At 37.4% G+C, this 26,541-nt stretch overlaps 1 protein-coding gene across 1 annotated transcript in view; it reads left to right on the top strand.

The window, feature by feature from the left end:
* Positions 1-26,541, top strand: part of LOC136034852 (protein KRI1 homolog) — a 180,631-nt gene that overhangs the window by 4,337 nt on the left and 149,753 nt on the right. Inside the window, exons 2-3 of the mRNA XM_065716319.1 lie at positions 15,264-15,355; positions 21,711-21,927. Of these exons, the coding sequence (XP_065572391.1) occupies positions 15,264-15,355; positions 21,711-21,927 (309 nt within the window). The remainder of the gene's footprint in view (positions 1-15,263; positions 15,356-21,710; positions 21,928-26,541) is intronic.

The following is a 26,541-nucleotide window of genomic DNA, read 5'->3' as shown; positions in this document are numbered from 1 at the left end:
GTCCCCAGGCCCTTGGGGGTTGTATTTTCTTATCCAGAGTTTTTCTTATCTGACCTTTGAACTATTGTAACCCCTCTCTGAAGTTTATTTGGGTATTCCTTCCATATAATAATAATAATTTATTTTTGACCTGCTACAAAAAATCAAAGTGGAGTATCAATAAAAGAAACAAAACAAACACTACACAAAACAAAAAAAAAGAAACTAAAGCAAACAAGTAAGGCCTCTGTGGGCAGGCAGATACTTATAAGTAGACTGGGATATTTTGCCAGCAAGCTCTGTGAGCTTCGACCCAATATCTGGGAAACTATAAATAGATATGAGGCTCCTATTCCTATACCATGGAGGCAGATACAATAGAAAACGGGAAAACCGGAAATAATAAGAACGAATTGAACTGATATCTTTTTTATGAAAAATAGGGTAAATACCAGAAAGAAACAAAACCGGGTATAATTTAGCAAGAGACTTTCTATTGTATCTACCTCGGTTAGCAACAATTTTAGAGTAACTTAATTGGATTTTCTTCTTGCAATCAGAAACAGCGAGAGTCCGTAAGGATTTTAGTGTTTTACTAATGTTAATTCCCAGCCACTAAAATGAAGAAACCAACAGGATAGAAAAAGATCCACAGATTAGAAGAGTAGTGATATTTCTATTAAATGAAAGATATTCACAATTTGAAAGATTAATAGAAAGTCCAATTGCATGAAGTTTAGATGCTACTGTTGAAACAGACAAAGAGAGCCCTTTTTTAGTCCTACTGATCAAAAGAATATCATCTGCATAGGCAAGATAAGAAATATTTACAGAATTAAGGATGCAAGTAGCTGGGATAGAGGAAAGGACAGATGATATACAAAGTTTGAAAATAGAGGGGGAAAGGACAGCACCTAGCCAGACCCCACGTCGTACTGGAATTTTACTATCTGAAACCCTTATATCCATTTTAATCTGCAAAAAGGAATTTGAATACCAATATCTAAGAGAAACATTACTGATATGTTGATACCATGACAAAAAAGGGAAAAGATAGCTTGGGAATGCGTAACAGTGTCAAAGGCTTTGGAGAAATCCAAAGCACATAAATGTAACTCGAATCCCTTTTTAGTAGCCTCAGTAAGAACATTAGCCAAAACTCGATGAGCCTGCTGGCAACCTACCCCAGCTGAAAGCCCAATCTGATTTTCACCAAAATATGCCAAAGAATTAACTGATGGGAGGAGAAGATACACAAAAATTTTGCTTATATTGCTGGAAACCGTTATTGGCCTGTAAGATGCAAACTCAGTCGGAATCTTTCCTCTTTTCAGGATCGAAGTAACTGTTCCACACAAAAAACTTTCAGGCACAACTGAGGTGCATAAGCACATTTGAAACAGAAGTTGTAAATGTTGGACTAGAGCTGGACAATCAACATTTAAGTGTTTGGCCCTTATACCATCAGAATAGAGCTAGACTTAAGCTTCTTTATAGCTTGTGCCACCGAAACTAAATTAACTGGGAGGATCTGGTTCTGGCGGAGTGATATGGGAAGTGCAGAAATAAGAAACCTCATAAAAGTAGCATGAACAAAATGGTTTATAGTGTTGGAAATCTGGTCGTAATATTTGCACCAAGCAGCAGGACTAATTGAGCTACTTGTTGACAAAGAGTCATCGATTTTATTTGAATTTGTTGAAATAACGATTTTATTTGAATTTACCACATTTTTCCAATCTAAATTACTTGACGGGAATTTGCAAATTTTAGATTTTGCAGACCATAAATACTTTTTATGCTCTAATTTAGTTTTCTGTTTAAGCTGAAATACTACACCGCTACGTGGTCGTTCGCAAAAAAACAAATACGTAGCCAAAATTTGGCTTTATTTTTCACTGATTTTAGACCCAGATCCCAAGACCATTCAGGCTTCCGCATATTAAATTTAACACACTCTTTGGGAACAGCCATCCTCTCAGCTTCCTTCATTTATGATATAATATCAAAATAATATTTATTCAGATAATTCTTATCATTTACAAATTTAGATCCAACCTGAAGTAGCTGAAAAGGAACTTTTATCCTAGACAAAAAAAGCTGTAAGGGTAGAAATATAAAGAGCCCAATTAGCCTTATTCCAATTTCGTCTGGTAAACCATCTACGATTCCTACGTCTAGTAGAACTATCTTGCGACAGAGAAATACAAAGCATGAAGGAAATTGGTAGGTGGTCTATATTGCTTTCTATTTCATGTACGGAAACAGTCGAAACAGATAAATTATGAGAGCAAAGAACATGATCAGTATTAGTAAGGCTCCCAGAATGACGGATGTAAGAAAACAGACGATTCTTATCCACTAGCTTAAACTCAGATAAAGACTCAAAAACCATATCAGACCAAATATTTGAATTCAGTAAATCAGTATTAAAATCCCCAGCGATAAAAAATTGATAACCGAGAGATGATGCGGATTCTGTCGCTTTTTTCAAAACACTACAGGTCTCGGCAAACTTTTTCAGTGATTGAACCGACTTACGATCACAAGGAAAGTACACATTAATAAGTATTAAATCGGCAATTCGCACGGCCAAGAGGTTTTCGTCACTATGGAACAGCGCAGGCGTCGTGGATGAGAAGGAGCTACGTCTAGTAAACAGGCGAGGCCTCCGGAAGGTCTACCAAACGTAGATCTTGCAGCACTCACAAGAGTAATATGGTTTGCACTCCGTTTCAACAAGTTGGTATTATCTGAAGCTAAAAGATGCTCTTGAAGACAAACGATGTCATAGTTGCTCGAAAGTTCGTCAATGATGTACTCTTTTTGACGTGTTCCATTTATATTGTACGAAATAACCGAGAATTTTTTGCGACATCATTTTTTCACAGCGGTCGCAATACGAGACTTGAGCACTGGACATAATAGACTGTATCAAATGTGAGAATCGCCACAGTTTGCACATTTAGGGCTATTTGTACAGGGTGCATCTTTCGAAAAAATGCGATTTTCGGCGCAGCGCGCACATTTTTCCACCCGATTGGTACAGTGGTTGATAAAGTGATCAGGAGACCTGCACTTAAAGCAAAATCGCGGTACACTTACGAAATCATAAATTCTGAAAATCTCGTAACCTATTTTTACTCCATTCTTCATAGCGTCACATTTTGCAAACGAATCGGAAAAGTCTAGCTTGATAGTTTGGGACAAACCAATTCGGTTTGCGTCAACGACTCCTGGGTGCATTTTGAATTCGGAAGCATTAAATGACAGCGGGATTCCTTTTATTATTCCAAGGTAACGTTTCTGCAGAATCTTCGTGCCAATACCCGAGACTACAGACTCACAGAAATCAGAAGCTACCGATTTTTCAATGTTCACAAACAGTTTATCTCCCACCGGCCGAATACTAGCAACCAAATCATGACCACTTAATTGGTCGATAAAGTCTTTGCGGCTTTTCGGATCTCTAATAGATGGTGGCAATTTAGAGACAACAATATTAGAGTGGTTATCGGCAGGTTTCGAGGCACTGGATCCAGGCTGTGGTAATGGCGGGAAATGGTTGGAAAACGCCTCAAACTGATTAGAAATTGTCTTTAGCTGGGTACGCAGCTCGTTCACTCCCGAAAAGAGAGCAGAATAAGCCGTAGCTGGTATCAATGGGACTTTACTAGGGCTTAATATACAAAATACCGGGATGTCAAAATCATCTGTGTTGCCCTTCTTGATAAAATCCAGTATATCTCCTAAATGGCTTAGTGGCGCTTTCAATCCAGTTCGCTTCTGAAATAAAGCATCTGGATACAGCTTGGACCCTAGCCACTTCTTCGCATTCACAATATCATCGACGTCAGAAAATTCTGTACCAAACTTCTTAATCAGCTCATCATCAATTCCTTTTTCGACATTTTGCTGAACAAAATTTAACACCGGAGAATAATGCAAATTGTCATCATCACCTCCGTGCATGTTATCTAACTATAGCGCGCTCACAGTGAAATGCGTGAAATGCACAGTGAAATAACTTGAATGTGTCTCACTGTGATTGCAATCTTGAATGCCAATTAAATCATGAGCGATGGAAATTAAATAATAAGCGAGGGACGCATAGTTTCCCTCGCTTATTATTAAGCGAGTTTCAAAAAATATGAAACATTGAAGGCTTATGGCCTTTATTATAGGTAACAGTATAGCATTGCCTCTGACTTTGTCTGCAACATGTCTAAGTCTAAAAATTATCATCATGCTAAGTAATTTTCTACCTAAAGAAACCAGGCTCATGCATCTATAATTACTACACTCACTCATATTTACATTCTTATACAGGGGTTTAATTAGTGTCATCCTAAAATTGCTAGGTACTTTCCCTTTTTCAAAAATTATATTCATAATTTTGAGTAACTTATTTCTAACTGTATAATCACCATACTTAAGAAGCTCCTTTACCATGCTATCAGCATCTAAGACCATAATATTTTTTAATCCTTTTATCACTGTCACTGTTTCATGCTCATAAAAATATCTTCCTTCAAATCCAAGGTGTGACAGCCTTTTTTTTCTTTTTTCACTATATCTTTTCCTGTATCTCTACCCTGGTTTTGCACATTCTTAAAATGCTCTCCACATCTCTCTTTAACCCTTTCATTGTCACCCTTGATGCAAAAAATGGTGTAGCAAAGTAGCAATGCTACTTGGCAGCTTTCAAATTTGTTGGCAGATTTTGTCTGAAAATACTATTATTTCATATAAAATGCTTTTTGCTCAAAGACAACCTTTCAAAACACAAGTTGTGCTGATAAAGTGTTGGCAGCTTTGGAACTTTTTCAATCCTTGCTTGTCACTAATTGTTGCCTCATTCCTATCTTTAAATTGGACAAGTCCAGATTGACTACTCCCTCTCAATTTATGAACATATCAGTACAATATTTCACTATTATACTGACTTGCTGCATATTCCAGATCCTTGGAAATGTTATCCATGGCCTCCAATTCACTCCTCCTTATCTCTTTTATTTCTAGCTGTATAATCACCATATTTAAGAAGCTCCTTTACCACACTATCAGCACCCAAGACCTGATTATTTTCTAATCCTTTAAGCACTGTCACGGTTTATTGCTCACAAAAGTATCTTTCTACAAATCCAACGGGTTACAACCGTTTTCAGTTTTTACTATATCTTTTCCTGTATCTCTACCCTGGTTTAGCACATTCTCAAAATGCTTTCTTGCATGGATGACAGCGATGTGCCTCCTTTTTTTCCTTTTTTTTTTGCAAGAATAAAACATGTGTCAAGGATGAAGGTTGTAAATACCAAGTTTTCAACCTAAAAAAAAAAAAAAAAAATTAAACTCTTCTGACCAGTCTTAGCAGACAAATTCCCAAATGGGGTCACAGGATTGTGTTTGCTTGCTTGCAGTAGGACCAGCCGTTTGCCACCTCATCTTGCTTCTGAAATTCACTTGTTCCGTGCAGATTTGTCCAAATATAACTTTCCCAGACTCACAGTGGCCAAGATTACAAAATCACATCACTGATCCCGCCACTATTCAAAGGATTTGTGACACCAGGACTCTAACCCTTACCCCAAAGAACACACAATTTTAAGTCCATTGTGCCATCCACTTGGCTAGGGTGATAACAGGGTTGTGATTCCAGGATATTAGACGATTTTCCCGAGTTTGAGGGGGGTTGTCTGGTATCTCAATAAGCATGCCTAGTATATTTATGCACAACCCCAGCCCCTAGGATAGTTTGGCATTATTTCCCAGGAAGCTGGGGTGGGGTAAAAATACAACTAAAACAGATTTTTTTTTTGCTGTCATTTTCCTTCTTTGGAGGGGAAGGATGCTTTCAAACCAATATGAGGATGGGAATCTTTTTATGTACTGGTATGATTTTAGGGTTTGATTTGTTTCTTATCAAATTGTCATGGATATAACTAGAGATTTTTCCTAGGGAAAGGGGGACATCAACTAGCTAGAAGGGGATGATATTTTCGTTTTCTGTGAGAGATAACCTAACACTCTTCTGATAATTTTTCTAGGACAATGAGTTTTATAGGTGACATTGGGATACTAACAACCTGCTTCCTTGGTTTAGGTGCAGTTTAATTTAAATTTTTTCACTGTTTTTGATACTAACCTGCTGAGCAAAAGAATATAATCAAATTTTAATTTAAGACTGTTACAGTTATCCATGATTTTTTTTCTGAAGGGACGGCAATTATAGAAAACCCCTTCGTTATAATTTGAATAAGAAATGCCTTGAAATTCGGAAAAAATAAGATTTAGGAGACGTCTCACCCCCCCCCCCTGTGGATGTGTTCCTGCCCCTTGGATTGTTTCCTGGTACTTTTACTAAAAATTTTAAAGGGTTTGTATAAAAAAAAAGTTATATAAACTAAGTTTATCATCCTTGCAGATTCCAAGTATTTAATACGTAATATGAGTTATCATTGCCAAGCAAAATATAAAGCTACTTCATGTGTTCCCTGAAGGAGGGTATATGCCCTCTAAAATATGCTTTAGAGAAATGCATAAAATTTACATTTTATGTGCTTTAACTTACATGAAAACACGCTATTAACCCTGTATATCTGCAGCACTTCAAAGTCATAGTTTCTTTGGGTCAGTAGGCTTACTTGGTTTTAAAGACATAGACTTGTGACTATTGTTGTGGACATCCTGTATCCCTTTCTGTTCCATCAAGGATTGTAGTTTCTTCATGCAGTTATAACTAGAGATTCAGTGAGTACCCCTTGAAGAATAGAATCTGATTTGTTTCTAGAGTTCTATTCATCTTGACAAATTAAGCCTGCGCTATCTTGTTGATTTATTACTTAGATCTGTTTATTTGTTCTTTCCCCTTTTCTGAAAAGGTGGCCTTTTTAAATTATTACTAAAATAATGGATATAAGTTTCCAAGTTTTGATGCCTAAAAGCTTTTTGCCAGTAAATTTTATATTTAAAAAAATATTAGATTTGAAATAAAAGTCTTTAACACGCTTAATGACGGAAATGCATACAAATCGATAAATCCAACGTTTTGCCCCCCATCAGACTTGGAGAAAGGAATTAGGGGGTTTCTTATTGCTTAATTTTGCCGAGTTTAAAGCCGTTCGAACTGCCGTATAGCCTAGTTACAAAGAGGATTAGTCTCTCACCCTCCACGGGGCTTCATATTGATTCTTATTAAATCATTTCTGCTTCTGCCAGATCATTGGATGTAATTTAATTATTAAATGACTAGAACAACTATCTTAGTGTAAAGTATATAATTAGTGCATGTTAGCTCTACCATACTTGTTGAAATCAACAAAAGAAGAAAAACTGTGTCTCCAGTGTAAAGGGCTAGGGAAGTGCTTCAGTACGTCAACTAATCGACTAATCCCTAAATAAAAATTGACATATAATTAGCCGTTCTGACGTATGTGGACGGCTAGATTAGACCATTTTCTTCATAAAGGTCCAATAGAGCATGAATACCCAAGACCAAAACTCTGGCTGGCAATTTGGCTGCTTAAGTAAATTTGGGTATTTTGTCTCGTAATTAGGATGATGACAAACAATTTTGAATCCCTCTGCCCCTTCCCCAGAGATATCGGGGTGAGAATGAACATCTTAAAAAGGCATGCTTATGTCCCTTGCACTCATTTCCACCTAGTTTGGTTGGGATCAACTTGTCCCAAGGTCTTATAGATGTTTTCACGACATGAACTAAAGGACCATCTTCCTTATCGACATTAAAGATAACTGATTTCAAGTTAGGGCTGTTTAGGATCCCTTAGTGTGCCGTCACGCTAAGAGAACCTAAACAAATCTAACTTCAAAGTATTTAACTAACAAAGGGATGTTTGCTTGTCCCTTTCTGACTCTGCGTGTTTCTATGTCTTTTGTCTTTCTCTCTCCCTCTCTCTCTCTCTCTCTCTCTCTCTCTCTCTCCCTCTCTCTCTCTCTCTCTCTCTCCCTCTCTCTCTCTCTCTCTCTCTCTCTCTCTCTCTCTCTCCTCTCTCTCTCTCTCTCTCTCTCTCTCTCTCTCTCTCTCTCTCTCTCTCTCTCTCTCTCTCTCTCTCTCTCTCTCTCTCTCTCTCTCTCTCTCTCTCTTGCTCTCTGTGCATATCTGTCTGTGTGGAAATTTGCTTGTCCTGTGTCTTTATATGTTTGTATGTCTGGTTCTCCTTGTTTGTAGATGTTTTTGTCTCTTGTCACTTTCTGAGATATCCTCTGAGTGCAAAAAAATAAAATATTAACAATTCCCCTTCTTTTCCTCTTATTCAACCTTGAAGAATCCGAGGTATGTACGTTTTACAAAATTCTATATGTTGTGCCTTTCTGGAGATTGCTTCAGAAATTTGAAATTAAGCATATTTAGTCCTACTGCTTTCGGTCCTAGGCTTTAGTAGATCCTAAATTGAAAACAAAGGTAATTGTCAAAAACACCTTTTATCAGCTACTCTGGAAAAAACCATAATCCCTGTCGTTTTTATAAAGCAAAATGAGAGAAAGCCGACTCGTATACAGAAGATAAGATTTGCTCTTCCTTTGCCACAACAAAACTCGACTATGCCTTAGCTTCAGGAAATATCAGAGCTGAGAAGGGCTGGCATTCCAGGAAAAATCATAATCTCTGACGTTTTTACAATACAATATGAGAGAAAGCCGAATCATGTAAAGAATACAGGTTTTTGTCTTCCTTTGCCTTGACAAAACTCGCTAATGCCTTATCGTCAAGAAACATCAAAGCCTAGAAAAGTAGGCGTTCCAGGATAATTTCTAATCCTTGAAGTTTTTACAAAGCAAGAAGAAAAAAGTCGACTTGTTTACAGAGTATTTTTCTCTTCCTTTACCTCAACAAAGCCTTATTTTGCCTTATCTTAAAGAATTGTCAAAGTCAAAAAGGCTGTTTCTCCATATCCTGGTTAAAAAAAGGGCTGTCTCCATGAAAAGTTCAAAAAGTAGGTCTTAATTGAACTTCTTACTCTGAAATCCGATGTTTTGCAACAAATTTATAGAGAATACTAAGTAAAACCCGTTTCTGTGATTCAAATACTTACCATGCAATTAGGGAGGTCTAATCCTTGTTTAAAAAAGGGGCTCCCGGTTTTGCCAGACTTCTATTCACTGATAATTTACTGTCTTTCCATACAGAAGTTATTTCAAAGATATTTGATTATGAAAGAAAGTCCGATTTCTAACAACAATATATACTAAGCCTCAATCTTTTGGTTTTCTTTTTGAAGGTTTTTGAATTGTTGTAATCAATTGTTATAATGTATACACATTTTTTTTCAATTACCAGCCACCAGGCCCTGGGACTCGGCGTCCAATTTCTAACAACGATTTTTCCTAAAGTTTAAACCTTCGGTTTTCTTTTTTAAGGTTTTTGAACTGTTGTAACCCCTTATTAAAATATATACACATATTCTTTGTAATCACTAGTTTTTTGCTCTTTAAGCAATAATAATAATGTCTTTTCATACTGAGTCTCTTCAGAGATATTTGACTGTTGAAGCTGGTCCAATTCCTAACAACGATATGTACTATGCTTCAATTTTCACCCTTTTTGATTAGGCATATTCACTCTTAATTAATATGGTTCTACTATGTTTTCTACTTTTCTTTTCATATTAACATTGACTTCATCCGCTCTTTAAAAATAATATTTTTTATTCCACTTGAGAAATTATCTTTTTAACTCATTCAGTTTAGCTCAGTACTGCTGAAAAATATATTAACAGTTAACTTTCAAAACGGGTTGAAATTAGTAAGCCCGCCCAAGAAATATTTAAAAAAAGGCAGTTCCTAGATTATGTCTACAACATTAAGTGGAGTCAAACTTAAGGAGTTTCAATTTGCGCATTGATAAAACAGGCAGGATTATAGCAAATTCAAATTGATAGCGTCATTACATTAAGAAGCAGTTTATATACAAAAAAACATGTCACTGAATCACTTCCCAAAATTCTTATTTTTCAACTTCTGCATAAACCCCCTTTTTTGCTAGTAGGCTATGTCTTGTCAAATAAAAACTTAATGATAAAAGGTATATTCAAATTGTTCTCTGTCTCAGTTGTACTTTCTTACTAATATGAAATGCATTTAAAATACAGCCTTATATTGGATCTGGTTGCTATGTTTGATTACTAGGTTCTCTTGGCTATATATAATATAAGCAATATAATAAATATAATATATTTATAATAAATTTATAATAATTTATTTAATTTATTTAATAATTTATTAAATATTAAATATTTATTTAATAATTTATATAATAATTATTATAAATTTATAATTTATATAATAATATATTTATAATAAATATAAGCAATCTTTAGAGCCCGAATAAGGTGTCCTGTCTATTGTATAGGGAAGATTTGGTGCCCAAATAAGGGTGTGCTCATGGGAGCTAGGACCCCTACACTACTGATAATCCCAACCCATACCCAAGTATAAGTCAAATATATAAGATTAACGAATGCGTGAAAGAAAGATTACGGATGGGTGTTTATTTGTTGTTGTTTTTTTCCAGGTGTGATCTTATCGAACTAATGCCCCTAGAACATAGGGAAAGGGCTCATTTTAATGAAAACGAAAAGTTCTAGCGCCATTTTAGAGGGACCAAAAAGAGCATCTAGCCCCTCTCCTACGCCCCGTTCCCCTTAAAACTGCCCAATCAAAATTTTTAAATTGCTATTTTGTTCAGCATAGTTGATAGGTCTAAAAACTATGGCTTTGGAGATGTCATGACCTCTACAACCCCTTAGGGAATGTTCTTAAGCTATAAAATTTGCCCGTTGTTAATGTGTAGCATTTGTTATTGGGATGTTTGCATTTTTTTGGGTGGGGGAGGGGCAGTAAACTTTCTTCTGGTGGGATTTTCCACAGGGAGTGAAGTTTCCGGGGGTGGATGAACTTCTTAGGTGGAAATGACTCTGAGGGAATATGCCAGAATTCCTATATGAAATAATTTCATATAGGAGTTCTGGCATATTCACCCATTGTACATGTCCTCTAAAAAGTTTACCCACCCCCGGAAACTTCCTTCCCCGTGGAAAATCAAAAGAATTTCTTTCACATTCTTTTGATTTGCCTTACTTATTTGATTTTCTCTTTGGCTAATCAATTTTACGTTAGAAGATGTCAAGGGTAAATGTGCGGGGTAAATTTTCACAGGTCTTACCGTGGGGGGGGGTATTCTTCCATGGAAATGGATCTGGATTTCTCGGTATTATTTAAACAACAATCATAATTAAATGTAAACAACACGGTTTTTTTTACTGACAGTAACGATTTTAAGTACGATTTAACATTAAGTACAGTAACATTTAAACGATTTAAAACGAAACAGAAATTATAACGTATATGAGGGGGTTATGTCCTCCTCAATACCTCGCTCTTTATGCTAATGTCTGAATATTGTCCTAATAATAACTACTGTTGAAACAAATGGGGCGTTTAATTAGAACAATAAGAAGATTTTTTAAATTACTAAAAAACTTCAGCGTGAAAAGTGAGGGGTTGACGAGAGGGCAACCCCCTTCATATACCAGAAAAGGCCGTAAGTTGTGAAATTTTGCCCATATTGTTTACACGTAGTCTATGTTTGAAATGTAGTGGAGATCGAGAAATCACCGGTTCGAATTTGGTTGCCCCCCCCCCCGATTTTAGTCAGAACTGAAATGAAAATGAATGGCATTGTTTTTTAACATAAAGTAATTTAATTTTTTCAAACAGTTATAAAAAACTGTTCATCAAATAATTATATGTTATTTTTGTGTTATCTGAAAAACGATCAGATATAAATAAAACAAGAGCTAAGAGCTCATATGGCACTTGTGACGAGGCGAGAAGAGCTAAGAGCCAAGAGATCATATGGTATTAGCTCTAACAAAATTCTATGAATCAATAGATTGATTTAAAAGGGAAAATAAGAGGCTTAATGCCGGTCAAAATTTAAAATAAGAGCTCTGAGTCACAAAGTCCTTCTAAATATCAAAATTCATTAAGATCCGATCACCCACTCGTAGGTTATAAATACCTAATTTTTTCTAATTTTTCCTCTCCCTTTTGCCCCCCAGATGGTCGAATCTGGGAAAACGTCTTTATCAAGTCAAATTGTGCAGCTCCCTGACACGCCTACCAATTTTCATCGCCCTAGCGCGTCCAGAAGCACCGAACTCGCCAAATCACTGAACCCCTCCCCCCCCCCCCCCCAACTCCCCCAAAGAGAGCGAATCCAGTACGATTCTGTCAATCACGTATCAAGGACATTTGTTTATTCTATTACCATGCTTCATCCCGATTCCTACACTCCAAGTGTTTTTCCAAGATTTCCCCCTCCAAATCCCCAAAATGTCAAAAGATCTGGTCGGGATTTGAAATAAGAGCTCTGAGACATGAATTCCTTCTAAAAATCAAATTTCATTACGATCCGATCATCTATTCGTAAGATATAAATACTTTAATGTTCATGTTTTCCAAGAATTCCGGTTCCCCCCTCCAACTCCCCCGAATGTCACAGGATCTGGTCGGAATTTGAAATTAGAACTTTAAAGCACAAGATCCTTTTAAATATCAAATTTCATTAAGATCTGGTCACCCTTTCGTAAGTTACAAATACCTCAATTTTCAAAATTACCCCCCCCCCCCCAATTCCACCAAAGAGAGCAGATCCGGTCCAGTTATGTCAGTCACGTATCTTAGACAGGTTTCTATTCTTCCCATCCAGTTTCATCCTGATCTCACCGCTTTAAGTATTTTCTAAGATTTCCGGTCCCCCCCAACTGCCCCCCCCCCCAATTACGCTTGATCCGGTTGAGATTTAAAATAAGATATCGGAGTTACGAGGTCCTTCTAAATGTGAAGTTTCGTGAAGATCCGATCACTCCTTCGTAAGTTAAAAATACGTCATTTTTCTTATTTTTCAGAATTACCCCCCCCCCACCCCCGCAATTGAGCAGATCCGTTCCAATTATGTAAATCACGTATGCAAGACTTCTGCTTATTTTTCCAACCAAGTTTCATCCCAATCCCTCCAATCTAAGCGTATCCCATCATTTTAGGTTTCCCCACACCAAACTTCTCCCAATGTCACCAGATCCGGTCAGCTTTTAAAATAAGAGCTTTGAGACACGATATCCTTCTAAAAATCAAATTTCATGGAGATCCAATCACCCGTTCGTAAGTTAAAAATACCTCATTTTTTCTAATTTTTAGAATTAACCCCCCCCCCCAACTACCCCAAAGAGAGTGGATCCGTTCTGGTTATGTCAATCATGTATCTAGGACTCGTGTTTTTTTTTCACCAAGTTTCATCCCGATCCCTCCACTCTAAGTGTTTTCCAATTTTTAGGTTTCTCCCTCCCAACTCCCCCCCCAATGTCACCAGATCCGGTCGGGTTTAAAATAAGAGCTCTGAGCCACGTCATCCTTCTAAATATCAAATTTCATTGAGATCCGATCACCCGTTCGTAAGTTAAAAATACCTCATTTTTTTTCAGAAATACCCCCCATCCCCCGACTACCCAAAAGAGAGCGTATCCGTTCCGTTTATGTCAATCATCTATCTAGGACTTGTGTTTATTTTTCCCACCATGTTTCATCCCGATCCCTCCACTCTAAGTGTTTTCCAAGTTTTAGGTTTCCCCCTCCCAACTCCCCGCCCCCATCACCAGATCCGGTCGGGATTTAAAATAAGAGCTCTAAGACACGATATCCTTCTAAACATCAAATTTCATTGAGATCTGATCACCCGTTCGTAAGTTGAAAATACCTCATTTTTCTAATTTTTAAGAATTACTCCCCCCCTAACTACCCCAAAGAGAGCAAATCAGTTCCGATTATGTCAATCATGTATCTGGGACTTGCGCTTATTTTTCCCATCAAGTTTCATCCCGATCCCTCCACTCTAAGTGTTTTCCAAGATTTTAGTTTCCCCCCCCCCTCCAACTCCCCCCAATGTCATCAGACCCAGTCGGGATTTAAAATAACAGCTCTGAGACACAATATCATTCCAAACATCAAATTTCATTAAGATCCAATCACCCGCTCATAAGTTAAAAATACTTCATTTTTTCTATTTTTTCCGAATTAACCGGCCCCCACTCCCCCCCCCCCAGATGGTCAAATCGGGAAAACGACTATTTCTAATTTAATCTGGTCCGGTCCCTGATACGCTTGCCGAATTTCATCGTCCTAGCTTACCTGGAAGTGCCTAAAGTAGCAAAACAGGGACCGACAGACAGACAGACAGACCGACAGAATTGGCGACTGCTATATGCCACTTGGTTAATACCAAGTGCCATAAAAATTAACTGAAAGGAAGGAGTGGCATTCAAACTTAAAGCGACAGAAATTATTCCGTATATTAAAGGGGCTATCTCCTCTTCAACATCTCGCTAAAGTTTGACTCTTTGTCACAACTCTGCTTCTTAAAGTAATAAAAGACTTTAGCGTAAAGAGTGAGGTGTTGAGGAGGGAACAGAACCTTTTGTATACGGAATAATTTCTGTTCGTTTTTAAGTTTTAATATTGCTCCTTGCTTTCAATTAAAGAAAAGCTTCTTTTTTTTAATGTCAGAAAAGGATCGAAAAGTCATTTTTTATTTTGTTCTCTTGGCAAGATGGTATATTCTCAAAGTTTGAGCTATGAAACAAACCTCAGAATTAGCTTTATGGGGGCATAATGGTTCACCCCGTACTGACGGAGCTTGGAAAATTCCTATGTATTCCTTCTCTGGGCTCCTATAATAAAGGGTTGATGTTTGGAAGCACAAACCACTGTTTGTGCTCAATGTTTTTTTGTTTTTTATTTTTCATATGGAAGGGATAGTTGTGTAAACTTTAAGCCAGAAGCAACTGAACGCAAACGGGTATGTCTTATTGTCTTTTCAGAGGCCAGAAATGATCAAAAGGCATCTTGATCCCTCACCAAAGCAAATATGTTTCTAGATTCCCCCATGCACAACAGTCCTGTCAATAAAAATTTTTAGACAACTGTGTTAGAAAATGGAAATTTTTGTTAGAAAATGGTTTAAATGTCTTATAAGTATGTATTATTAATTATATGAATGAACTCTCTGCTGGGTCAGTCTGTTCCCTGGTCAACTACAAAATACCACAGGTAGTACAAACGAATTTAATGCTACTTATCCACGGGTAGAACTGTCCCATAAACACCAAGCAAAAAAAAAGAAAAGAAAGTAAATGACTCAACACTGATTTCATTGTGTATTCATTTAGCTTCATAAGCTGCATTGTGCATTTGTGTTAATTTTTCAGTTAAAGATCGTTACGGAGATGCTGCTGCTCTAAAAATGGCCTTTGATGATGAAGATGATTCCACATCAGAAGAAGAAGATGAAAATGCTGAGGTCAGTTTAAGTTATATTTTCATCTCATTGTTAAAATAACTTGTATCAATATAAGTTTATAGTATTTGTTTGCACAATAAAGGGTAGGGAGAGAGATCTCCAATTTATATCTGAAAATCCCATGGAATCTGTTGAGAAATTAAATAAAAAACAAATTTTTTCAATTAAAAATAAGGAGGAACATTAAAACTTAAAATGAACAGAAATTATTAGGTATGTGAAGGGAGTCGCCCCTCGTCAGTGCCTCGCTCTTTACGCTAAACTTCGAATTGTGTCCCAATTCTTTAATAATGACCCTTGAATCACAAAGCCTATTTAATTAGAAAAATAGCTCTTTTAAAAGTACTAAAAAAACTTCAGCGTAAAGAGCGAGGTATTGATGAGGGGGATTCCCCTAATATATCTAATAATTTCTGTTCATTTTAAGTCTTAATTGTCCTTATTTTCAATTTGCAAAAAAATAACGTTTTTTATTTAATTTTTGATCGTTTTTTTTAAATAATGCAGGGAAATCCGCCTCCCCTTCCATGGAAAATTCCTTTTTCCCATGAAGAATTCCTCCATGGAAATTTCATAACTTACAGCCCTTCTCGCGGGAACTGTGGGGGGCTAAGTCATCCTCAAGCACAAGTTATCGGATTTTTCGACTATGCTGAGCAAAATGGCTGGTCTGGGGAAAAATGAGCATGGGAGGTTTTCTAGCTGCCCTTCAATGTATTTGGTCACTTAAAAGTGATTTGGTCACCAGAACTTTTTATTTCAAATCAAACGAGGCCTCTCCCTAACTTCTACGACTGGTTTGATATGATCACCCATGAAAAAAAAGCAAAAAAACAACAATTTATAAACACGCATCCGTGATTTTTCTTCTGGTAAAAGATTATTTTTGTGCTTAGGAGCTTGAAACCTCTACATTAGGGTACTCTTGTATGCTGAATCTGATGGAGTGATTTTCATTAAAATCACTTGATGCTTTGGGGGTGTTTCCCTCCTTTTTCGGAACATGACATTGGATGGATTTTGTATATTTTGAATAAGCATCAAAATTGGATTCTTTTGAGTTATCTATTGTTGTCAAGACTGTTTCTTTGAGTTTCGTTTACTATTAAGCTGCATCACTCCTTATTTACAGTTCGTTCCCACGAACTGTTTGATATGTTTCATGTTTTTTTTTTTTATCTTAAAATTTTGGTTTTTAAGAACCCTTATCTTTTTTTGAAAAAAAACGCGTTCTTGCATGGATGTCAGTGATGTGCCTCCTTTTTTTCTTTCTTTTTTTTTTATGCAAGAATGAGGGGGTTTAAATACCATTTGTTTTTAACCTCATAAAAAAAAAATCGGAAACTCTTCTGACCGATCTTAGCAGACGAATTCCCAAATGGGGTCACAGGGTTGCATTTACTTGCTTACAGTAGGACCAGACGTTTTCCGCCTCATCTCGCCTCTGAAATACAGTTGTTTCGTGGGGATCTGTCCAAATGTAAGTTTCCCAGACTTTCAGTGGCTGAGATTTCAGGATCACATCACTGACCCCCACCCCAATTCAAAGGATTTGCGACACCAAGACTCTAACCCTTGTCCAAAAGAACACACAATATCAAGTCCAATGTGCCATCCACTTGGCTAGGGTGGTAACAGGGTTGCGGTTCCAGGATATTCGGCGATTTTTCCAGAGTGTGAAGATGGTTGTTTGGTCGGCCAATAAACATGCCTAGCATATCTATGTACAGCCCCAACCACTAGGATATTTTGGCATTATTTTCCCAGGGAAGCTGGGGTGGGGTAAAAAAAAACTAAAACACATTTTTAGGCTGTCATTTTCCTTCTTTAGAGGGGGAGGGTCCTCTCAGCAAACGTGAAGATGGAAATCTTTTTATATGCTGGTTTGATTTTAGATTTTGCATCGTTTCTTAGCAAATTGTCATGTATATAACTAGAGATTTTTCCTAGGGATAAGGGTGCATTGACTAGCTAGAAGGGGATGACATTGTCATTTTCTGTGGGAGATAACCTAACACACTCTTTTGATAGTTTTTCTAGGACGTAATGAGTTTTATAGGTGACATCAGGATACTAACAACCTGCCTTCCTTGGTTTAGGTGCAGTTTAATTTAATAATGTTTACTGTTTTTGATACTAACCTATTGAGCAAAAGAATATAATCAAATTTTAATTCTAGCTGCAAAATGGTCATTCAAATTCTAGCCTACGCATGTGCCGAGCCAAAAAAAAAAGTTATCCAGATTCTATTCCTCTCCATAAAGATTCTGATTTCGCCACTTTCTCAACATATAATAAGAGTTGCCATTTGGACTGTTAAAGTTATCCCCAAGCTCTCCTTGGCAGCCAGGTACGCAGAATTTTTTTTCTCGGAGGAAGGGCAATTATAGAAAACATTTTTTTATAATTTGACTAAGAAATGCCTTGAAATTCGGGAAAAATTAAGATTTGGGAGGCGGCTTGGTCCCCTCCCCCCGTGGGTACGTCCCCGTCCCTCAGATCGTTCCCTGGATATTTTATTAAAAATTTTGGATTGCTTATCAAAACAAAAATAAGTTATACAAACTAAGTTTATTCTCATTGCAAATTCCAAGTATTTAATACGTAATGTGAGTTATCATTGCCAAGCAAAATATATACTTCCTGTGTTCCTTGAAGGAGAGTATACGTCCTCTAAAATATTTTACGTCCTCTAACATATGCTTTAGAGAAATGTGTAAAATAAGCATTTTGTATGCTTTAACGCACACAAAACTACGCTATTAACCCTGTATATCTGCGGCACTTCAAAGTTATAGCTTCTTTGGGTCAGTAGGCTTACTTGGTTTTAAGACATTGACTTGTGAATATTGTTGTCGACACCCTGTATCCCTTTCTGTTCCAGCAAGGATTGTAGTTTCTTCATGCAGTTATAACTAGAGATTCAGTGAGTACCCCTTTAAGAATAGAATCTAATTCGTTTCTAGAGTTCTATTCATCTTGACAAATTCAGCCCCGCCTTGTCTTGTTGATTTATTACTTGGATCTGTTTATTTGTTCATTCCCCTTTTCTCAAAAGGCGGCCTTTTTAAATTATTACTAAAAGGATGGAAATAAGTATCAATTGTTTGACGCCTAAAAACTTTTTGCCTGTAGATTTTGTATTTGAAGAATTATCAGATTTGTAAACAAAGTCTTTAACACGCTTAATTACGGAAATGCATAGAAATCGATAAATCAAACGTTTTCCCCCATCAGACTTGGAGAAAGGAATTAGGGGGTTTCTTACTGCTTAATTATGCTGAGTTTCAAGTCGTTAGGACTGCTGTATAGCCTAGTTACAAAGAAGATTAGCCTCTCACCCTCCTCGGAGCTTCATGTTGATTTACTAAATCCTTCATGCTTCTGGCAGGTCATTGCATGTAACTCAATAATTAAATGACTAGAACAGCTATTTTATTTTAAAATATGTAAATAGTGCATCTTAGTTCTTCCGTACTCGTAAACATCGACAAATGAAGAAAAACTGTTTCTTCAGTGCTAAGGGCCAAGGAAGTGCTTCTGTGCGTCAATTAATCCTTAAAGAATTGAAATCTAATTAGTGATTCTGCCGTTTATGAATGACTAGATTAGGCCCCTTCCTTCATAGAGGTCCAATAGAGCATGAATACCTGAGACCATAACTCTGGCTGGCGATGTGGTTTGCTGAAGTAAATTCGGGTATCTTGTCTAGTAATTAGGATGATGGCAAGCAATTTTGAATCCCTAAGCCCCTCCCCCAGAGAGATTGGGGTGAGATGAATATCCTAAAAAGGCACGTCTCTGAGCCTTGCACTTATTTCCCACCTAGTTTGGGATCAAATTGTCCCAAGGTCTTATTGATGTAGTCATGACATGAAGTAAAGGACCCTCTTCCTTATCAACCTTAGAGATCAAATCGATGCTAGACTCAGAAAAAGCATAGCTAGGGCATTTAACTTGCTTCTGATGACTAGAATGTCCATGTCCTGCTTTTCTTATAAAGGAAAAAGCATAAAAAAACTAATTTGTATAGTAAGGAAATTATCTGTAATTTGTCATCAAGTTTGGTTGAGATGTATCAATACCTTCTGACAGTCTAGATATCAGGACTCAGACCCTTAAAAACGTAATACTGAAAGCATATCTCCCTTTTTACGAAATTTTATTGAAATCCTTCGCTTTTGGTTAATCTCCTTTTTAAAGGAATTTAAGCTCCCCTCCGCTCCCTCATTCTCCATATAGGTAGGATTTGCTGAGGAATCCACGAAGACACACATATAAGACTAGCCCTTTCATCCCGCAAGGTTGGATTTGAATATAAAATACTGTGGTGATAACTTTGCAAATGAAAATAATGTATTAACTCCCTTCTCTGTTCCAGACAGAGGGTGGATTGAGTTCAGACTCCTGAAAGGTACGATTAGCATGCAAGTTCCTATAACCCACCAATTTTGTTGAAGTTCTGACAACAACCTCTTAAAGATGTTGTGTCGACAAGAATTTGGGGTCTATCTTCATGCTTCCCTTTGAGAGATTGGGTAGGACATGATCACACAAGTGGCACGACTAAAACACAGTTAATTCCCCGAAATTTTGGGTTAGGTTGGACAACCTTTTCTAGTAGATGACGGTAATATTTAAGGAAACCTATCCTCCCTCCACAGTAGTCGGATTCCGTTGGGCTGCCGAAAATGCAGAAGTGGGACCCTAAGTCGTACTTCTAACTAAGTTGGATTTGGTTTGATGACTTCTGAAAGATTTTATGGTGTCAAGACTTTGGTAACATCCTCCCCTCACAGAGGTCGGATTGAGTACGGACATTTGAACGGCCTGAGTTGGGCACTAACTCTTATTTCCTTTGTTGCTTGGCTGAGATCTGGCAATCTTCCTGTTATGTATTCCGAAAGCAAAACTCATGGGGATGGTCAAAAGGCCCCCCTTCCAGAAAAACATTTGTTCAAAAATGAACCTTTTCCCGATTTTGGCCCCAAAAAACCAAGAAAAGGTGGCTCAAAACCTCCTTTCCCCTCATTGGGCTCTAATGTTTTAAATTTTAAAACTTTAATATACTCCCTTATGTTTCGCAAATATTTAAGTTTTATACGAGTAAGTGTCAATAGGGTTACCGTTATCCCCTTTAAGACTATTGCACAAGCTTTTTAACCTCAATGGTATAAGGCTGCTAATGCAGCGCACGATTCTTAAAGTCTATTTAAAATGTTTTGCATAAAATATCCGCTTGAGAAATTTTCAAAATTGTCTGGAAGATTCGTTATTTTGTGCAGCCATAATTAATTAATGTAAAGTTCTTGAATAATTTGGCATTTTTGCAAATTTAGTGAAAGGGTTTAGGCTTTTCACAGTCAGCACTATGAGACAGACTTGCTGTTCACCGTATGTGCATACATACCAGAGCCTAATGAGGGGAAAGGAGGTTTTGAGCCACCTTTTCTCGGTTTTTGGGGCCAAAATCGGGAAAAAGTTCATTTTTGAACAAATATTTTTCTGGAAGGGGGGGTCCTTTTGACCTATCTTCGGTGGTGGATTCCCACCACCTCACCCCCTTTTTGTGTTTAGATAGACCGTCAACATATTTACCTTTCATTGTGAAAGGGGTTAATAGGTATTATACTCCAACTAAATGTCGTAATAGTCTTCTCCCATTATCTCCCTAACATACAATTGTCTGAATACATACGGCTCTTGGGTTGTATATTATATCCCTAAATATATATCAAGCCAGATTAAGCCCTCCCCTGTTAGCTCAAAGAGTCATTCTTCAGGGATATGCTTCTAGTCACAAATACATTAGTGTAGTTTTTGGTCCAAGGTTTCCTAATAAAGCTCTTTCAGATCAGTTTGAAGAGAAAGACAATTTCACATTCCTAACGTTGCTGCATCCAAAGGAATATAATTAGGCAAACCGTTCCGGATTTTTTTTTTTTTTTTTAAAGCTTTATTTTTTTTAAAGCTGTGTTTTCCCTCATATTTCTCCAGGTACCAATTTAGAGCTGGGTCGACTCTGGCTGAGCTTACACTGGCTCACACTCTGGCTTACTCTGGCTCACACTGCTGACTCATTCTAAACCAAATAAATATCGACACCAGGACTAGAACCCCTTTCCTCACGGACACAGGAAATTAAGTCTAGAGAGCTAGCCACTCGGCTAGGACGGCTCAAGAGTCGTCATAACGGCAAAAAAAAAAATGTGTGAAAACTGCAGAAATCTACGGAATAAATGTGACGCCCCAAAGGTCCCCCGCTTTGTTTGTGTCTTTTTCTTATGAACTGTATTTTTTTAAGCTGAATTCTATCGTATTTCTTTCCGAGAATAATTTTCTTTGTCCATTATAGGCTCTTACCGAAGATGTTGAGAAAGAATTTTTCCGTACGTTGTCATACCTAAAGCAAAAGGATCCAAAAATTTATGATGAAAACACAGAGTTTTTTTCGAATTCTGATAAGATCAAGGGAAAGGAAAGAAATAAAATAAAGGAAAAGCCCGTGTTTCTGAAGGATTATGAAAGGGAGCTTCTTCTAAAAACAGAAGGAAAAGTGGATAAATTAGAAGGTAATTTTCTCAAGATTTTTTTTTCAAAATTGGGGTAAATGTATGTTTTTTATAATATTTGTCCATTATTCTATACATTTTCCCCCTCTTTTTAGTAAGATTTTATGATTCTTATTGCCTACCTTTTATACGTAAGCGCAAATTAGCGGCTTTTTTACTTTTATGTCAATATATATATATAAAAATAAGTTGTCAGTGTGAGTGTGTGTGTCGAGTGACGTCATGTCATCAGGTCGTCATGTCGTCATGTTTGTTATGACGATGACGTCATTAAAAGTATTTAAGACAATCGTTCAAAGACAAATTTTTAATTGTAAGAAGATCGTGGACGGAAAAATGTTTAATTGTAAAATGACTGAAGAACCTACAATGGCAACAGCCGAGGAAGCTGCTCAAAGAGTCTATGCCAAAAAACTTGCGGCTGATAGAGAAAGTAAGAAAAGAAAGCGTGCCGAGGAATCACAAGAACAGCAAGAAAACAGGCTTGCGGCTAAAGAACGCAAAACCGCGCAGTTAGATGAAAATCCACCTGTACAGCGAGAGTCAAAACATATCAAAACTGAAAATGATAGCGATGATGATTGGGTTTGGAATTTTGACTTGGATAAGGTCATCAATGCCTACCAGATTTTAGTTAAAAAAACAAAGGTTCGGCGATATGTATTTCATAGAGACGCTGAAAAATAAAGAAGAAAAAGAAAACTGAAAAAAGAAAAAAGGTAAAAAACTAAAAAAAACTAAAAAGAAAAAACACTCAAAGAGAAATTACAGACCAGGACACAAATGATGACCGGGACAGAGGGAATATAAATGACGACCGGGACACTCAAGGAGAAATTACAGACTGGGATATCGGGACACAAATGACGACCGGGACACAGGGAATATAAATGACGACCAGGACAAAGGTATTTAAGAATATCGTTCAAAGACAAATTTTTAATTGTAAGAAGATTGTTGAAAGAGAAATTTCTAATTGTAAAATGACTGAAGAACCTACAATGGCAACACCCGAGGAAGCTGCTCAAAGCGAATGTATTCAAGCCGAAGTAGCTGAGTTGGTAAAGCGTTATGTTTCTGGTTCTAGGTCCGAGAGGCTCCAGGTTTGAACCTTGGCTTTAGCATTAATACAAAAGAAGAAAAAACTAAAAAAGGTAAAAACTACAAAAAATACTAAAAAGAAAATACTAAAAAAAATACTAAAAAAAACTAAAAAAGCTAAAAAACTAAAAAAAAAGGTAAAAAACTAAAAACTAAAAAAGAAAAAAAACTAAAAAAAAGGTAAAAACTACAAAAAAAAATTAAAAGAAAAAAAAACTTAAAAAAAGAAAAAAACTGAAAAATAAAGGAGAAAAAGAAAACTAAAAGCCGGGACACAGGGAATATAAATGACGACCGGGACACTCAAAGAGAAATTACAGACTGGGACACTGGGACACAAATAACGACCGGGAGATATAAATGACGACCGGGACACTCAAAGATAAATTACAGACCGGGACACAAATGACGACCGGGACACAGGGAATATAAATGACGAACGGGACGCTCAAAGAGAAATTACAGACTGGGACACTGGGACACAAATGACGACCGGGATACTGGGAATATCAATGACGACCGGGACACAGGGAATGTTTGATTAGCAATCACTATCAACAAAGCTCAAGGGCAATCATTAGAATAATGAGATATAGATCTGAATACGGATTGTTTTTCCCATGGACAATTTTATGTTGCATGTTCAAGAGTCGGTAAACCTGACAATCTATTTATATGCACAGACAATGGGACATCGAAGAATGTTGTATATTCGCAAGTTTTACGTAGTTAAAAACATATATATATCTATAACGAAAAGAGAAATCTTTTTTCTTTTATCTATATTCACAGGTGGGACACAGGGACACAACTACAATGCCGCGTAACTAATATGGCGCGTAACGACTTACGCGCGCGGGGGGGGGGCTTGGGGGGGGGGCGAAGCGCCCCCACCAACTAGGTGTTGGGGTGGCGCGAAGCGCCACCCCAACAGCTAGTATTTATATATATTTCTTTTGGAAGAATTTTTTTTCCAACTTTAATAAATAAAATATCATTAACATTTTAAGGAATAAATGTCAGCATATGAATACATGCTTGGATGATTATTTGATTCTATTTTTGCTCAGTCTTGGTTTATTGGAGTTCTTTACTTTTTTTTGAAAAACTTATTCTGTGGAAAAGTTTTTTATAGTTAATTTCTGTTCCGTTTTATATTGACATGATCTTTTCAGGGGAAATTAAAATAATACTTTGAGTCTTTCGTTTTTTCTGTAAGAATTTATAGTTTAGCCTGTTATTTGTGTGCTGGAGAAACTTTTTCAGCAATTTTTAAAAACATACACCCTTTTAAAAATCTGAAGACAAATAGTAGTGTTTAATTTAGTTTTATACCACCTCTAGTAGACCATCACTTTTTATTCTTCTTAAACTTCTGATTACCACTCCAATAAGCCCCTCCGAAGCTTATATGACCACCTTTTTTATAAAAATCTCATATGCCCCTAGGGCTTAACTTACAACCCTTGCCGTGAGGGCTTTGGGGGGTTTTCATCCTCAAAGATATAATTTCCGGACATTCCAACTAGGCTGAACAAGATAGCTATCTCAAAATTTTGACTATATGTGTCTGGAGAAATGGTAGGCGCGGGGGGAGGAAGGGCTAGCTGCCCTTCAATCACTTCGACAAAGGGCATTAGGACTTCTGTTTACCAATCTAATAAGCCCCCTGCGAACCTTATATGACCATTCTTTTTATGAAAAAAAACCTTATATGCCCACAGGTCATAACTAACAACATTGCCCTGAGGGCTCTGCGGGGTTGTTATCCGCAAAGACATAATCTCCATACCCTTCAATTACGCTGAACAAGATGGCTATCTTGAAATCTGTTGTTAATTAAAGCTGGGATCTGAGAAAGACTGATCAAAATATAGATTTTTGCGGTCAACTATTATCGTGCCGGCGGCGTGTCACCAACATCTCACCGGTGGCGGTGCGAAAGAATTTTTGACCCCATTGCAGCTGGCTTTTTCCTTGTCGGCGTGGTGCTGGGGACTTGTGGTAATTGTAGCCGTTGTAGTAGCATACAAATATTCCCTTTAGGTAGAATGACATCTACCTTGTCATTTCCTGAAAGTGCAAAATCGACTTAGTTCAGCACTTTCCTTTTTCTCTCTTTGTTTTTGAAAAATGAAGTTCAAACATGCATACCTTTCTCAATAATATGTACTATATGTAAGCAATGAACGAATTGCCTAACTTACTACCCTTAACCTGAAAACTGTGGGGAGGTTGACGTCCCCAACGATATAAAGACTGGACCTTTCAATAATGTTGAGCAAAATAGTTCTATTAAAACTTCGATCGGATGTGTTTTGGGGAATGATAGGCTTGTGGAGGGGAGGCTGGCTGCCCTCCAGTCACTTTTAACTCTAAAAAGGGCACTAGATTTTTCAACTTCCAACCGAATGAGCCCCATCCTTTTCAAAGTTTATACGAGCATCCGCTCCGTAAGAACCCTTTATGCTCCGGGCATAACTTACAACCCTAGTGTCCACCCTGAAGCCATTGTTGCCCTCCATTAATTTGACTCAAAAAGGGAACTGGAACTATATATTTTTGATCTATTGAGCTTTCTCTAAAGTTCAAACAACCACCCCTTCCATACAAAGCTTATATGGCCCGGAGCATAGCTTACAACCCTGGGGGGACCGTAAGGGGGGAGGGCTAGTTACTCTCCGATCGTTTTGACTCTAAAAAAGGGCACCATGATTTCTGATTTCCAATCAAATGAGCCCCTCTGAAGTTTATACCACCACTCTTTCCATTTAAACCTTATTTTGCCCCTGGGTATAACTAATAAACCTTATCCTGAGTGCTTTGGGGAGTTGTCATCTTCAGATACGCAGTTTCCGGACCTTTTAACTATGCTGAATAAAATAGCTATCTCAAAACTTTGATTGGGTGTGTTTTGAGGTATGATGGGCGTAGGGAGGGTGTAGCTGTCCTCCCATTAGTTTGACTTGTAATAAGAGCTCTGGGACTTCTGACTACCAATCCAATATGCCCCCTCCTAAGCTTATACAACCACCCTTTCAATACAAACCTTATATGCTTCTAGGACAGAACCTAAATCCTTGCCCTGAGGGCTGTCTGGGGAGGGGGGTTTTCATCTTCAGAGACACAATTTCTGGACCTTTGTAATTACCAATCCAATAAGCCCCTTTCGAAGCTTATACCACCACTATTTTTGTAAAAACCTTGTATGCCCAGGGTATAACTTACAACTATTGCCCCGGGGCTTTGGGGGGGCTTATCCTGAAAAACATAATTTCTAGACCAATCAACTACGCTGTATAAAATAGCTTTCTCGAAATTTGACTGGGTGTGTTTAAGGGAACATGGGCGTGGCAGGAGGGGGACGGTAGCTACCTCCAATCACTTTGACTCCTAAAAATGATGCTATAATTTCTTATTATTAACAATCCAATAAGTCCCCTACGAAGCTTATATAAAAACAAGGTACAGGATGCAGCACTAGAGCCAAGGTCCGAACCGGCGGTGCTGATC

This window comes from Artemia franciscana, chromosome 13, assembly GCF_032884065.1.
Source record: "Artemia franciscana chromosome 13, ASM3288406v1, whole genome shotgun sequence".
Lineage (NCBI taxonomy): Eukaryota > Metazoa > Arthropoda > Branchiopoda > Anostraca > Artemiidae > Artemia > Artemia franciscana.
The sequence above is the reverse complement of the archived record's forward strand: the minus strand, read 5'-3'. Positions and strand labels throughout refer to the sequence as shown.